Source organism: Malania oleifera, chromosome 5 (genome assembly GCF_029873635.1).
Source record: "Malania oleifera isolate guangnan ecotype guangnan chromosome 5, ASM2987363v1, whole genome shotgun sequence".
Classification (NCBI taxonomy): domain Eukaryota; kingdom Viridiplantae; phylum Streptophyta; class Magnoliopsida; order Santalales; family Ximeniaceae; genus Malania; species Malania oleifera.
In genome coordinates, this window is record NC_080421.1 from 8,387,836 (window position 1) to 8,404,845 (window position 17,010).

General features: G+C 36.8%; 1 protein-coding gene across 4 annotated transcripts in view; it reads right to left on the reverse strand.

The window, feature by feature from the left end:
* Positions 1-14,193, reverse strand: part of LOC131156474 (protein CHROMATIN REMODELING 35-like) — a 31,839-nt gene extending 17,646 nt beyond the window's left edge. Inside the window, exons 1-5 of one of the 4 annotated variants that reach the window (XM_058110183.1) lie at positions 14,177-14,193; positions 13,906-13,941; positions 12,206-12,272; positions 8,590-9,107; positions 8,160-8,291 (exon numbers count right to left, since the gene is read on the reverse strand). In XM_058110183.1, coding sequence (XP_057966166.1) covers positions 8,160-8,291; positions 8,590-9,107; positions 12,206-12,272; positions 13,906-13,917 — 729 coding nt within the window. In that variant the 5' untranslated portion in view covers positions 13,918-13,941; positions 14,177-14,193. Of the gene's footprint in view, positions 1-8,159; positions 8,292-8,589; positions 9,108-12,205; positions 12,273-13,905; positions 14,025-14,176 lie in introns of those variants that run through there. The other 3 variants (XM_058110186.1, XM_058110184.1, XM_058110185.1) reach the window with 3 other exon arrangements.
* Between the last annotated feature and the right edge of the window lie 2,817 nt (positions 14,194-17,010).

Genomic DNA, 17,010 nt, shown 5'->3' on the forward strand with positions numbered 1-17,010 from the left:
GATAGATAGATAGATAGAAAGAGAGAGAAGGCTTCCACCTCCAAATCTTGAGCTTGTTAGACACAATCATCTCCCAGGTCACATCCCTTGACTTGAAGGGGCTGCATAGGAGCTTACTGAAGCATCTTGTACCTAGTCAAGAGAAGATCCTAAAACTGTACTTCCAATAATGAAGACTGGCAACGTGTCAAATTATATACAAATGTCCAAAGGCTTTATTCAAGATACAAAGCTAATGGCATTGTCAAGATGAATCAAGAAATTTGGTCTTCCAATGAGACTTGAACCCATTTTCTTGGTAGGTTTTCAATCTTGGTGGAATTTGTTTACTCATAGACAACACAAAATTAGCAAATGTATTTGCATCTTCTTTGAATTCTATTCTTCAATTTCTATAAAGTTATTGAAATTAGTTTCTATTGGGGGGGATCTAGGAGCAATAATCACACACAAGCAAAATACTAAACACCAAGACATAACGTGGTTCAGTCCAATCTGACCTACGTCCACGGAGCACACAAATTTTTACTATAACTGGGAGAATTACAAGGAAGAGGAGGAGCATTTGCTCAACTCAACTCTCTTTCTCTCTCACACAACTTCCACTTTACCTCACACAATATGCACAACTTCTGCACACTCCGCACACCGATTACACACATACACATCACATATGTATATACACGGATGGGGGGTAAAATTCAAAGGTTGGTGGCTTAATGTCAGCATTGTAAGCAGGGTTGGTGGCCACCGGTTTCCAATGTCAACAGAAGCGACTAGGACGGTGGCTGCTGACGACTCCATCTTCAGCAATCTGAACAATCTCCCACTTGGAGATGGAGGCACCATCTTAACTAGTGTATAGGTAAATGATGTGCTCATATCTGTCTTCAAGTATGAAGACCAACTAAAGTTAAGTACAACTTCAGCTTCTCTATAGTCACAACTGGTGCAAAGATGCCGATGTAGTTGATTCCTTCCTTCTGCTTGAAGCCTTTGACTACCAACCAAGCCTTATACCTCCTATAACCATCATGCTTCTCTTTGATCTTGTACACCCACTTGTTATGAAGAGTCTTCTTACCTCTAGGCAACTTAGCTAGTTCTCACGCTCTATTGGAGGTGAGGGACTTCATCTTGTCCTTCATCGCAAGCTCCCACTTGCTCGAATCTCCTACCAGACATGCTTCATCATAGCATTCAGGCTCTCCTCCATCTATAAGAAGTAAATAATACATATACCTTTTATTTGGTTCATGGGGCCGAAAAGATCTCCTAAGCTTCGGAGCTGGAGTAGGAGGCGGTGGTGCGACGATCTGCTCCACTAGTTCCTCCGCCTAAGGATTCTCGGCATTTTGCTTTTAAGTCCCAACACCTTCTAGGACATCATCCATGTCTACATAGGTTGATTTATTCTGAACTGGTTCGGTGGATTTTGTTGTGTGCCTGTCTTTGTACATCATCTTTTCATTGAAGATCACATCTTTGCTTCTGATCACCTTCTTGTTTTCATCGTCCCAAATGCAATACCCATACTCATCTTCATTGTAACCGACGAAGGTGCATTTCTGGGACTTTGGATCAAGCTTGTTTCCGACATGATCACTGATATGTACATATGCAACACAACCAAAAACTTTAAAATGTGAAAGTCTCACCTCTTTCCTGCTCCATACTTCTTATGGTAGTCTCTGGTCCAATGGTACTGATGGAACTCTATTAATCGAGTATGCTGCTGTGTTGACTGCTTTTGCCCAAAACTGCTTTGGTAAGCCTAACTAGATACGCATGCTTCTAGATTTTTTAGTCAACGTTCGGTTCATCTGCTCTGCTACACCGTTGTGTTGGGGCATACCTGGCACACTTCTTTCCATCCTGATACCGTGCTCATAGTAGAATTTCTTGAACCTGGTGTCTTCATACTCACCACCATTGTCGGTTCTCAGCTTCTTGACTTTTAGACCAGTTTCATTTTCAACCATTGCTTTCCATATCTTGAAAGCATAAAAAACATCTGACTTATGTTACAGAAAGTAAACCCATAACTTCCGAGAATGATCATCAATGAACATGACAAAGTGTTGACCTGATTGGTGACACCCAGTTTTGATCATGACAAATACTCTTGGTACTGATGGTTGCACTAAGGCTTGCATGTAGGGTCACTGTACACGTGTTGAAAGACATATCATGATGGCGTGCGGTGTTCGTGCCGAAGAATGAAGATTTGTGTGTTGTGTTTGTATTCATTATTTCATTTCTTCATTCCGGGATGTAAATTTAATTATGGACTGTGCATTCCTATGACCTGTAATATTTTGTATCATGCATGATAGGTAGGTATGCTCAAATCGACCCTAGTTGGACTTTAGGTACCTACACAGACCATAGAAAGATCTTCGGTCGACCGATGCCAGATTTTTTCAGTGCACTCAAAAAGGCTTAGAATGACCCTAAGACACTCACTCATGCATTTATATGTGTTAGTCATTTGAATAGGGTGATTGTTAGCTTAAACATGACCGAAATGCACTAAATGTGCCGAACTTCCCTGTACAAAAATGCCCGATCGACCGAATCGGTGCTGGGTCAATAGGTTGACCATAGCCCGGTCGATTGAACTCATATAGTTCATTTGAGCCCAATTGACCGAACTCCCCAGGAGTCAACTTTATTGACCACCTGGTCGACCGAGCCCATATTACATTGCAACGCCCTGGTCGACCGACTGAGTCGGTTTATTTTAGTCTTGGTTGACTGAACCTTGCTAGAAGGGAAAATTGGCTTTGGACTTACAAGTCTGGTCGACCGAGCGTGCTGTTCATTTTAGTCTTGGTCGACCGAACCTCGCAAAAAGGCTTTGGAGTTACAAGTCCGGTCGATCGAACTCACAAGTCATTTAATGCCCGGTCAATCGAACCTCAAGAACTTCGGTCAACCGAACTTGTCTCGGTCAACCGGTGCTCTCAGGTTGCCCCTCATTTTTACCGCAGTTAATATTTTTTAAATGGGGTTAATTTATTTAAATAATATTAAAACTTTTATAATTATTCCATTTGTGTCCTTAACGGTCATATTTTTGGGGAAGCCTATATATACCCCTTCATTTGGAATAATTAGAAGGAGATTAGATAGATCATTAAGGCCAAAATTCTCTCAAATCCAAAAATTATTTTATAGCCAATACTACTTCCAAACACTCACATACTGCACACTCTTGATCTCTTTAAGCATTGTGAGTATCTTTAAGGCTATTGTGCTTAATCTCTCCAGCTAGAACTCTTACTTGTATTATTGCTTGATTGATTTTATTTGAGAGTTTAGCATTAAAGTTCTTCCACCGATTTCATTTGATAAATTTTGTGTGGGAAGACTTTGAGAGTTGTCGTTCTTGCATTGTTATTGCAAGATACCTAAACCTAGATTTAGGTGTGCAAAAATCCTTTTCAAAAAGCTAGTGCTTCAAACAACTCCATTGTGCTTTGTATATTAGAATATTTTATTGAGTTTGTTTGATTGAACTTGCTTTTGAAACCCTAATCTAATTTTGAGTTATTCACATAGTGTGTTTCAAATCTTGCTTGGATATACACTCTAAATCTGGATTGAAAATCTATACGTGATTGAGTGTTTAGCACACATTAGAGCACTGAGCATATTTACATATCATTTGTGCTTGTAATATTGACTGAGCTGTATTGGTGCACACATTTGCTTGTCTAGAAGCGTATTTCCGTGTACAAACTTTATACACATTGGTTGTATTCCAGGCGCGGGCCTAAAAAGGGAGACTAGCCCTAGTAAATAGTCCCGGATTGGCTTAGACCCGGTTAGGAAATCTAGGTGCGCCATCTTGTTAAGGCGTGTTGGGTGAGGTCAGCCCCTTGAATTAACCTGGTTTGTATAGGTGTCACTCCACCCGTTTAAGTGAGCATTATAGTGGTAATCCTTGTGCCAGTGTGGCCAAGGCGGGGACGTAGGCACAGTTGGCCAAACCCCAATAACATATCGTGCGTGTTCTTTACATTTTTGCACTTTACCTTTATTGCACGTGTATGCTTATTTGTTGATTGCGTAGACTGACCCTAGGGTGTATTACACTATTGATAGACCAGTTAACCTAGGTGATAAATTTTAAATACCCAATTCACCCCCCTCTTGGGGTTGCACCAAAGTTAACACAAAGTAATTCCTTCCACCTATGGATAAGACGGGCGTCAGTCTCCATACATCTGAGGTGACTAGTTCTACTCTCTCCTTCTTTGGGGTACGAGTGTATGTCTGGAAACTAACTCTCTTTTGTTTCCTAAGTATGCAATCATCGCACATGTCAATCTCTATTGACCGTAGACCGCTCAATTTTCCCTTTGAATGCATCACCCTGAGTCCCTTCTCACTCATGTGACCGAGTCATTGGTGTCAAATGTTGCTGTCATCATTTCCTGCAGCAACTGAAATAGACATGTAGGCAATGGAGGTTAGATAAAGTGTTCCACTTTTCTTACCTCATGCAATTGTTAGTACACCCTTTGAAATCTTCCATTCATTGCCAATGAATGTAGTGGTGTATCCCTCATCTGCCAGTTGACCAATTGAGATTAAGTTCTTTCTTAGGTATGGAATATATCTGATATCCTTCAACTTCTATACAAATTCGTTCATCTTGATCTTCACAATTCCCTCGCCGGTTATGTCGCAAGGTTGATCATTACCAAGGTACACCTTATCGAAATTACCTAGTGTGTACTCCTCTAGGCAATATCTACTACAAGTGGCATGAAATGAGGCTCCGGAGTCTAAGACCCAAGACTCCTGCTTGCTCTCCAAAGAGCATATTAGTGCATCTTTCTCTCCTAAGGAAGAGGCGAGATTAGCTTCTGTCTTCGCCTTAGATTCTTTTCTTGGACCTTTGCATTAGTTTTTGTAATGTTCGATCTTTCTACAATTCCAGCACTCAATTTTCTTTGTGCCCTATGAACCTCTAGGATTTCTAGATCTGGACCGCCTGGTCCTTGATATGCCGCGATTGTTTGATCGCTCATGCCCGCTTCCTTTCCCTCGATTTTCCACTTTCAAGGCTGAACTTGAAGTGGAGGCATTGTTTGACTGCATCCTGATCTCTTCAGTCAAAATCATGTTGATGACCTTGTCATACTTCAGCTTTAATTTTCCTGTGGAGCTACTGATTGCTGTAACAATATCTTTCCAACTCTTAAGCAACTAACTAAGAATCAGTAGGGCACAAATTTCACTATCAAATGTAATTCCAACCGAGGCGAGTTGATCCGACAGCTCGTTGAAATTATTCATATGTCTGCTAAAACTTTCACTTGTAGACATGTTCATGGTAAACAATATTTTCATTAGGTGTACCTTATTTGCGGCTGATGGCTGCTCGTACATGTTGGAGAGTGCATCCATAAAAGACTTGGTGGTTGTCAAGTACTTGATATTGAAGGTAACAGAATTTGTCAACGTTATCCTGATAGCTCCGAGAGCTTTTTGATTAAGCAACTCCCACTCGCCCTCCTTCATGGATTCTGACTTTTTCTTCAATGGTAAATGCAACTCCTTATCAAAGAAGTAGTCCTCAATTTGCATCTTCTAGAAATTGAAATTGGTGTCGTCAAACATCTCAATCTGTGAGCTCTTTTCGTTCGACATCTCGATTTTCCTATCTAGAGATGGAATCAACTCAAACGGACAACACGTTTGTTTCCGGAACGGCTGAAAACCTTAGAAATGGTTCAAGTCGTTCGAAAAACGGACCCGAAATGGCAACTTAACGAAATATTCCCTTATTTAACGAGATATGCTGATGCCGTTACTTGACGTCGTCACTTGGCGCCATTACTAACGCCATTTGCTGACGTGGCACTATGGAGCCCACTGCTGACTAGACTAACAACACTGGTGTGGCCGGTTGACGAAGCACTGACTGGACCGTTGACTGCTGACGCCACGCTGATGTCAGGTCGTCTTCAATCTTCGGCTTCTTTGTTGTGAGCTCGCCAGCGCGTGGGCGCGCATGGAATCACCTGCCGACTGCCGAGAGGCGCGTGAAGGCGCATGGCTATGATGGAAATCTACAGGAGGCGAGTGTTGGCGCGTGCGGCTTCGTTTGACCTCCCTTTGAGCTCTAGTTACCACCGTTGGCTTTGTCTCGACGAGAGGAACACGATGGTAGCCTCCAAACGCAGTTTTGAGATACTGGATAAAGGCTTTGATCTGACAATTTTGCTCAAATCTGTCTCTGATACTAATTGTTGGGGGGATCTAGGAGCAATAATCACACTTAAGCAAAATACTGAACACCAAGATATAACGTGGTTTAGTCCATCTGACCTACGTCCACGGAGCACATAGATTTTCACTATAACTGGGAGAATTACAAGGAAGAGGAGGAGCACCTACTCAACTCAACTCTCTTTCTCTCTCACACAACTTCCACTCTGCCTCACACAATATGCACAACTTCTGCACACTCTGCACACCGATTACACACACACACACACATCACATATACATATACATTGATGGAGGGTAAAATTCAAAGGTTGGTGGCTTAATGTCAGCATTGTGGGCAGGGTTGGTGGCCGCCAGTCTCCAATGTCAACAAAAGCGGCTGGGATGGTGGCTACCGATGACTCCATCTTCAGCAATCTCAACAGTTTCATTTAAGGATCAAATAAATTGTTACTGGGATTATTAAGTGATAAGAAACACTATGATTATCTCCTCCAAAATCACACCTCAATTAAAAACTAGTGCTCTCCTCCAAAGTCAAAGCATATTCAACTGAAAACTGTGAATATTAAGCTTTAGACTAGCGTAACTGCGTACGAAACCAAAAAAAAGAACTAAAACCTTGTGTCCTCTATGCACTGGATTAAACAGAACAATATCCATTTATAAGCAAACTAAAAAACTTGAAAGGACACTCCACCCTATAAAGGTTTCCAGAGATCTGGTCTGCTGTATACTACCTATCTTCGTACCATTATTATTGTTGGCTACTACATCTAAATCATTAACCATAACAATTGGTAGAATCCAAAATCACATCAGTAAAAGCAAACAAGGACACAATCTTCTTCAACTGTGCTAGAGCCAATCCTTAAAGTAACTGTACTAGCGAGGTCTTTGTCTCCGGTCTGTTAAGAAGGCATAGATCCAAGGTTTGTGAAGGATCACACCAAGTCGGTAAGTCATTGCAAGGTACCAAAGGAGGAAAGCTTCTTTAGGGAAGGTCAGATGAGAAAGTGTGGGGACCCAAAGACCATTGATGAATCGAAAAAGAGGGTGCCAGTCTAGGTTTTTTATCGGTGCATCGACTAAACCATATTTTGAGAGAAGAAGAGACTGAACACCCTAGATCATTTTGTGGTTTCCCTTATCAATGGTGTGGCAAAGAATGTTATCCTAGATTTCACTTGGAAGAGTCTAGACCATATGTGAAAGGGCCGAGGAAGATGAGGATGCCATAGGTAGTCAAGACTGAGTATGGATTCCAATACAACCATTTTAAGACAAATATTCTTTAATCCTTCCCAAGAAATACAGTCGATGCTTTTAGTGAGTGTCAAACCTAATGACAATCTCCAATCCATACTCCTTTCCCTTTCCAATGCACAAGCAGCAAGACATACCTTTAAACATTCTTTCAGCCTTGTTAAACCTCATTCTTGCTTCACAATCCCTACCCTGCCATTCCTAGTTGTTGGTAACAAACTTAATGAAAATCCTAACCTTATTCATCATAACAGTACCTAATTTTTCAAATCTCACAAGACATCAATACTTAAAAAGGGCAGCCACGTGCACAAAGCTCCCGCGTATGCAGGGTCAGGGGAAGGGACGGACCACAATGGGTCTATAGTACGCAGCCTTACCTTGCATTTTTGCAAGAAACTGCTTCCACGCCTTGAACCCATGACCTCCACATCACACGGCAACAACCTTACCGTTTTGCCTAAGCTCCCCTTGACAAGACACCAATACTTCAGGATCGAAAATGAACTTCAGAAGTACAACAAAAGATATTTAAGCAGAAAAAATATTACCACAAAAGTTCTCTCTCTTTTGAGAAATAAGTTAACTTGTCAATGAGAAAGGAACTTCCCTTAAAGAGTTAAAATCAAGAATTCAAATGGACATACCTTGGAATATTCCAATGCAATTTCCATCTCCTTCCAAATATCTGCCAGACTATCATCTACAGTTTCACTGGTTTCATTGGAAATACTTTCCTCTTCTTCAGTCGGAGCTTTGCCCTCTGAATAATTTTCAACCTGCATACAGTTCACAAATAATTTTGCTGATAATATAGACATGAAAAAATTGAAATGTCATATGAACAATAAAAGGTTGGAAATAAGAATATAAAGTGTGTTCTCAATAGAAATAGGAATTTTATGGTGTCTTATATCAAACATTTCACAAGCTCTGTGGTGTCACAAAAATAAATAAGGCAGCAATGAATTTTGTGCAATATCAAACAATGATTCTAGACCTTAATGCTGCTTGGAATTTTCAATTTTGTATTCACATAAATGCAACTTGAAAATTATGAAAACAAGAAAACCTTACCATTAAATCAGTAATTGAAGGTTCACTAGCTGGCTTGCTCAAAACAACCTCCTCACATGAAGAAGAAGGCCCCTGATTTGCACATTCTTCATCTGAGTCAAGAATTATAACTGATGGTGCTACGGCTGGAACATAATTTTCAGAATGATCGTCCTCTAGATCAATCACATTCTTATGCTCTGAAGAAGTACGTTGTGGAAAATTTGAAGCCTCCATATTCTGGTTCTTTTCCACATCCAGACGCGCATATGGAAGAGTTGGATGCAATTCAACATAAGTGCTAGGTGTTTGCCTCTTCCTAGCACAAAGAGCCTCTATGTCTTTTGCCGCACTTCCAAACTTAGAATAATCCAGCCCATCCAGCAAATTAGGGAAATTAAATGGATCACAACAATCTTGAGTCTTGGAAACAATCCTTCCTCGCTTTCTTTTACGCATAACTGTTAAACCAGTCAAGCCAGTATGCTCTTTTCCTTCATTGAATAATGTCTTCCTCTTATGCCCCTTAGAACACAACTCTGTTTTGACAATGAAACATCAATTATGACTCATGAATCATAGAATATGAGCAATCATATTTGCAAGTAAAATAAAATTAAGTGAACATTCCAGACAATTTTTTTAAAAAACGGCCACTGCAGAACGCTCCCACCTCAAAAACAGAAAGTTTATGCAAACCAAAGAGCACGAACCATTACATTCACAACCAAATTTTAAAAAAGAAACATCTGGACAAGCATAAAGTCATGAAAGAACTATATCAGAATAGAAGAGTTCTAACAAAATTCAAATCACATAAAAAAACATCAATTTTGATTCTGGATCATTTTTAAGAGCAGAATTTTTGTAGTGAAGGTTTAAGTAGCAACGAAAATCACTTTGCAAAATTAGGTCTATCCAATTCTCAAGTACCTACATTGAAGTGAACAAAAAAAATGTCTGGCATGATTTCAATAGGTTAGATGCTTATACTTTGCAAGGAATATTTCAAATTCATCACAGGAACGATGCCTCCAGATTAATCCAGCAAATTTACGGGCTTATATTGTTTCAAGCTCCATAAAATAAGATTACACACAAGCAGATCGATAGCTCAATTTTATGTTAACACTTTACTTATTTTCAGCAGAACAATAGCAGAATATAATAAGATTAGCAGTGGTCAAATGATAATATGTTAGGCATGTTGAAAAGTTCAGTGACCACCCACCATATAAAGCATAGAGTGTTGTGCTATACATGCCAACATTCAATTTAATGAACTATACCACTCTCCTCTAAGATTCATTTTAGTAGATTTTAGCACCCCTCGAGTTTAAATCATGTCAAACTAGCTAATTATGTCCCCTCAAGTTTAGTTAAAGTCAAATAAGCAAATTATGCAGTGGCACTTACACCCACTCTATTAAAGGTGCAGATAGTAAATGAGGATGCCATATCCACATGACTGCTTGCCCCATATTTTTTTTGTTGCTACCAGGTTTTTAGTAAAAAGAGTAGCCAAAAACATTTAGGGTATGACTGTCATCATTGTTTATTTGAAAAAAATAAATCAAAATGACCAAAATTCAGAAAAAGAAAATTTCTGTTACCATGTATTCTTTGCAACATTTTTGCAATGGTATGCTTTGATTTCTTCAAAAACAAATATGATAAAAGTGTGTTTCCTGTTTACATGGGAACAAAATGCTGCAGCTCTAAATGGAGCCCAAATCTTCCCACTTCTTTCATACTTTAGTGTTTCAATGTTTTTTTTCTACTTTGTTTTGAAATCCCTTTCCCTATATCATCTCCTACAAAGCAGAACATCAGGAGACACCGTGTGGATGGCTCATTAATCAAATGTGCAAAAATGCAAGCAGCACAAATGCACTTTCAACCACGATATTTGCTTACCCCACATCTTAAACAATCATTAGGTATAGTTTGAAAAAGTCAAAATCGCCACATCTGGACACTCCTTAGACACGTGATATCCTCTGTCAAATGACTCAGATCAATTCCATGACGGGTTAAGATGCTCTTTTGGTGCTAAAATGGAAAGATGACACGAGCATCCACATTTATGAGCTTCTTCTTTCTTTAAGAGCATGCCATTTTAGCATCCAAAAAAGTTCGCAACCCACCATTTGGCTTCTCTTTCAAAAAAAATAATACTAGTAAACCATTCAAGGTCACACTTCTCTTTTAGGCATTCTTCATTCCCACAAACTAAGAATGCGATCATCTATAGAAAAATCACTTACTAAAAGCCAGTAAGAATGTCAAATATGAGCTAGGTTTTATATAATTGATCTTTACCCATTTATAAAATTGGTACTAATAGTAATGTCACACTGCCTTAGTGAGAGCACCTAGATGCCAATTTATTTTGTCCATTGGAAGGCCCATTGGGCTGGAGCTACACAGTGGGGTAGCTCATCCCCCATCCTGAAACCATTCCCACCCCTTCCCAAGATTGGAACCCAAGACTTCACTATAACCATTGGGATCTTCCTCTGAGGACTATATGCCAATAGTTTAATTTTAGAAACCTGTTAGAGACTAACATTAGCATTCAAAAGCAGATTAAACCCATGATTTAGTTGATAAATGAGTTTTATAAAATGATTAGTTCAATTGGGATCATTTTTTACCTTCACTCTAGCTTTTGAGCACTCTTTAGGATCTGTATGTTTTACGAGAACTCTCAACATCACTGGAAATGTAATGCAATCTCATTCCTACAATTGTTTTAAGATGCGGATATAATTTGGTATGTGTTCTCAGTAAGTTTTTGCATTGAAAATATGATTATTCTTCATATATTGTAAAGTATAAAGGTAATTTTTTGAAATGCCTGTCAATCTATGTTGAATCAAACATTGGCATAGGCATAGGCATCTTATGTACATTCCCAAGAATGTTCTTATGCAAGCTAAATAAAAATAGTCCCATAAGGCAAGCATCCCATTCCTAGGAATGGAATTCTTAGGAATGTCATTCTAGGATAACGTTTTTTATCTCGCAAACTAAATGGCACCCTAGCGTTCATGGGAACATCGTCTATGTGCTATATGCTTGTTATTAAAAAAAAAAAAAAAAGTAAAAATTTCACACCAGCATGGAGAAACCACGTGGGTATGTACCAAAGTTTTTTATTTGATCTAGTTATGTCATCTTCCAAATAGAAAATCTGAATTATAGTCAACTATGCATACCAAACCAAATAAAAAAGCTCACAACTTGATATATTTAACCAACAAAGAAGATATTCCATTTTTAAGTATTCCTGACTTCTCATCAAAACCCCATTACATCTAAAGACTCAATTCATTAAGCCTATGTGAGTACTCCAAATCAAATCTATTCATTGGGACCCATTACAAGGTTGGTCCTGGTGTTTCTCAATGTGGGGTAGCATACTAGTTGGTTAACATTCACAAGGCTAAAGTCATGGACTCATGTGAGACTATAGTGTCTTTCGTGGTGCTTTAAAGTTTTGGGGCACAAAGTGCCCCCACCTAGACTAAATAAACACGTAAAACAAAAGGGAAACAGAGTTAGCAACTGCCAACCACTAAAATTTTCAAAAGGATCAAAGAAAAACGAAGCTAGAGGACAACAAAGTGAATACCAGTTTGCATTGAAGAGCTGCTGCCAAGTTGACTGGACGAAACCTCGTTCGTTGGCTGCATAGAGCGCTAAAATTCAAGAAAGATGTAAATAAACAAAAACAGGGCTAAACGTTCACTGTATTGCGCAAATATATATATATATATATATAACATCACATACTTAGCACCAAAAAAGTTAATGAGTGAACCCTCAACAGAGAACTCCGAGAAACCCAAAACCCATGAAGGCTAAATGAGAAAATAACCAGCTTGTGCTTGCTCCTATCAGATTACTAGACATGATAGATGGTTGAGTATTTAAAATTATTGCATCAAAAATCATTGTTCAACATATTACAAAAATAAATATCACATTGTGCATCAGAGAGTAACAATAATCATCTTAAACACTTGCAAAAACACAATTTTGGCAGATGGGTGACCTGAAAATGATAACACAGAGGAACCCAAAAGTCATGTGCCAACTCAGTGCAAAGCTGAATTGCGTTTGCCTCTTAATTAGTTTTCCACTCTCTGGCTCCAAGGAAGATGAAGAGAAAGAAAGAGAAAGAGCATTTAATTAGTGGTGTAGAGCAAAGCAACTAAACCCTATACTCCTCCTTCAGGCTTCAGCTATTCTTTGCTGGTTCAAGCAGTTGCAGAAGCAGCGAAAGGAACGTAGATAGTCTCGGACAATCAAAAGTTTTGCGTGTGCTGTCCTCACACCGGAGTGTTGACGTGGACCAATGGGAATTAAAGGATTATTATGCATGTAACATCTGATCAGAGCTTCACAAGCCTTGATAAGGTATGCAGAAGGACAATGCTCTCAAATGCTCCCCTGCTCCTAACCAAACTATTACTACATTATTTTTTTTACTTTAAAACATAAAATAAGAAAATAAAGTTATAAATTTTAAAGGATAAGTAGTTTAGTCAAAAAGTATTAAACGAGTTATTTGAAATTTTTCTTTACAAAATTATTACAATTTTTTTTTTTATTTGTGTTTAATTTTGCACTACCTAGAGTACCTCAAATGGGGATTTTTTTTGTTTTTTTTTTGGGGGGGCTTTGTGGTGATTATCTGTGCTAATCAATCAAAATTTATGTTATACTGGCTCAAATATCACAAAATATCATGGCTAAATTTTTGAAATTGGGTCAAAGTAATAAAATTTGAGCATTTGTTCAAAATTTTTAAGAGCCCCTTGAAATTAATTTTGTCCATTTTGAAATAAAATATGTCAATTTTAAGTGTAATTCAAACTGACAAAAAATAGTATTCGAAAATTATCGTAGCAAGTGCAGATTTAATCAGTAAAAAATTTAATAAATGAAGGGCATGCTAGAAAAATGTATCATATCTGGACTTGACCTATTTGAACAGTATCTTTTCATAAAACAAGATAAGAACAGCGATAACCCTAACGAGACGAAGCTATAGAAATGGTAGTCATCTTTTGTACCTAAAACTTTTTATAGAAGAATAATAGATCTCTCTCCCTCTCTCCTTCCCCTAAAACTTTTTATAGAAAAATAATAGATCTCTCTCCATATGTCCTTCTCCCCCTTCTCGCTCTCACACACACACACACACACAAACGCGCATACATACAAAGTATATAATAAATAAATGGGCAAATAAAACCCTAATACTTCCTTCGATAACAGTACAAAAAGCAAATCGTATGCAATGTTGAGGAAGAAGATCTTGCATACCTTTCCCCTCATGGTGAATGCAATGTGCAGCGATTGCTGAAGAAATGATGATCGCTGAAATGAATTAGTTCCTCGGTATTGATATATGTATTAAATAATTAAAGAGTATTAAGAAAAAAACAATTTGCTTTTTGAACCAATTCAAGTTTATTTGCAGAAGTGAAAACAAAGATACTGTAAAAACAATTCAACTTGATTGAATTCAACATTGGTTTCACCTAACCAGTTAATTGCATTTTTTATCTTCAGTAATTAACTAACTTTAAACCACCTTTTGTAAATGATGCAATTAGGTGATCTGTGCATATAAAGATTGACAATGAATACATAACCATTTCTTAATGGGTGTAATTAATAATTATCATAATTTCAACATTTCACTACAATGTCAAATGCATATAAGCATTTATCTTGACACGATCATGTTATTAAATTAACTGTAATACTTTAGTAACACGAGGGAAGTAAATTTAAACAAATGACACTCGTTAAATAAAATAAAAAATAGAACTACATACTTAAAAGTGGGAAATTAGGCCTAGAATATCGGCTTAACATTCATAAAAATGTGAAACTTAGTAGTCTTATTAATATTCTTGTGGCGTGTTTGTCGCTATCTAATGGATCATCAACCACCGAAAATTATGAAAACTATGAGGCGAAGGCTACAAAATGGAAAAAAAAAACATCAAAAATTAAAACTAAAAATTCAAAACAAACACTAGAAACAGAAATCAACAACTCATTTAGTTAATATTTATAGAACTCGTACAATAAAAAAATTGATCAAACAAATGCTCACCTTTACTTTTGAATCGAATAACAACAAAAATTATGATTTAAATAATAAAATACAAATTAATAAAAATATTATATAAATATAAATTATTGTATTTATTTTATTTGATTATTTTACTTCTAAATTCATTTTTTTAGTTTTACATACCCATACGATTGAGTCCTTGGGTTTGTTGCAAAAATAATCTCATTACACATGAAGGTTGAAAACTAGTAAAAATATTTTTAATGATTTTTTTCCAAGTTTTATAAAATTTATGGATATTTTTATTTTAATTACATTTTTAATCCACATGATCATTTTATCTTGATTTTGATTGAATTTTATATAAAAATATGAATAATTTAATTTAAAAAATTTAATTTTGCGTATAATATAATTTCCAATAGGTTGTCGAAACAACTGAAGATCATAAAATTTTATTTTAAATTTTTCTTAAAACCAATTAAAAATTGACTAAAAAAAAATATATAAGGGCAAAAGACACTCACCTCCCGTGAGATTTGACAAAAAGACATATGTATGTCTTGAAATTTAAAAAATGCCACCAACCTCTCCTGAATTTTCAAAAATGACACAAATTTCCTATAAGAAAACTTGTATTTTTGTAAAATACAATGGGAGATTTGTATCTTTTTGTCAAACTTGGAAAAGATCTTTGGAATTCTTGAAACCTCAAGGTAGATTCCTGAAATTTTTGAAATCTCAAGGGAGAGGCCATTGTTTTTTAGACAAATCTCAAGGGTGGTTATTGTCTTTTACCTAAAATGTAATGTAAATAGACCTGTTGTTATAATTGATCTCTTTACTATGGAGAAACAATAATTAAAAAATATAAAAAATAAAAATGATACAAAGCATACCCTATAATGGAAAAGCTATAAAGGAACTATTTGCAATGTTGACGGTTGGGAGTTGTAACTCACAAAGCATAATACCCCTAGTTTTATGCTATCTAGTTTTAAACTTTTAAAATTCTAAAAAAAAAAAGGAAACTAGGAAAAAATACAAAGAAATTTACTTTTTTTTTTAAAATTATTAATAAGGAAAATGTAAGAACCCAAACCGTGATATATGGAATAAATAAATAAGAGAAGGGTAAAATAGTAATTGAGCAAGCTTTGTCGACGAAGCTGGAATTTGTTGACGAGGTCTCTTCTGTTGTTCAGTGACGAAATGCAGGTGTAACATCCTCAAAATTCATACCATATTGATTTTTTTATTTTTATTTTTTTATATATATCTATATATATCTATATATCTACATCCATACCTAAGCAGCGGAAACACAAATCATATAGCCATTCAAATATATATACTATACAATACCAGAATCCAGTATATACAGACTAAAGCCATACAAAAATACCCCTCCAGCATCATCTACTCAAAAATATACACAACTCTATCAAAAACTCACCCTATAACCAGGGTAATAAAAAACACTCTCTATCCGCGAGCCTAATTTGCTCGTCTAACTGGCTCACCTGAAAAATGTTAAAGTAATGAGGGTGAGTCAAGGCTCAGTAAGTAGAAATATACTATTACTAGTGTGTGACAATTAAGTTAAGAACACTTTTTAAATAGCGACTGAACTGTAATGCAATAAATAATCTGTAAAACATATATTTCTTTCACAATTTAAAATATACTATATCATTGGTATTTTCTACTTTTCATACTGATAATATCATACTATACTCATCATATACTGTAAAACTATATATATATATATATATATATATATATATAACTGTGCTTTATTCCTAGGACTTTGTACGTCATGATTTGACCCCTCATGACAGGGTTATGTGGCCTGTAGGCGGGACTTCATCTGGTCGGCCCTCTAAATAAGTCAATATACTCTACACTACCTCAGTTCGGCCAAACTGCATCCACTCTTAGGCTCGAGACTGGCTACTACCTCGTCAAACCGGCCCTCTCCACCCAGCGAACTGGGGAGCTGCATACTCTCTGAGCACGACTAACGATACCCACACACTATTTGAGATATGTGGTTGCACTCTATCTGTATCTAGCAACGGTACAGTGCTCTGTAATCTATATTTGTATTGTATCTGTCTGTAATCTTTGCACAGGGATCTGATACTATATACATATATACATATATACTATTTTACTGTTTTCATCATATTTCCAAAATTACCATAACACTATCTTTTTGTACTGTAAATACTATAATCTCTATATACTGTATCTGTAGCATCTTGATGCTACCTCTGCATTTCTGTCTGTATACTCTATCTATATACTCTGTCTGTATACTTTGTATGTTATGATAATAG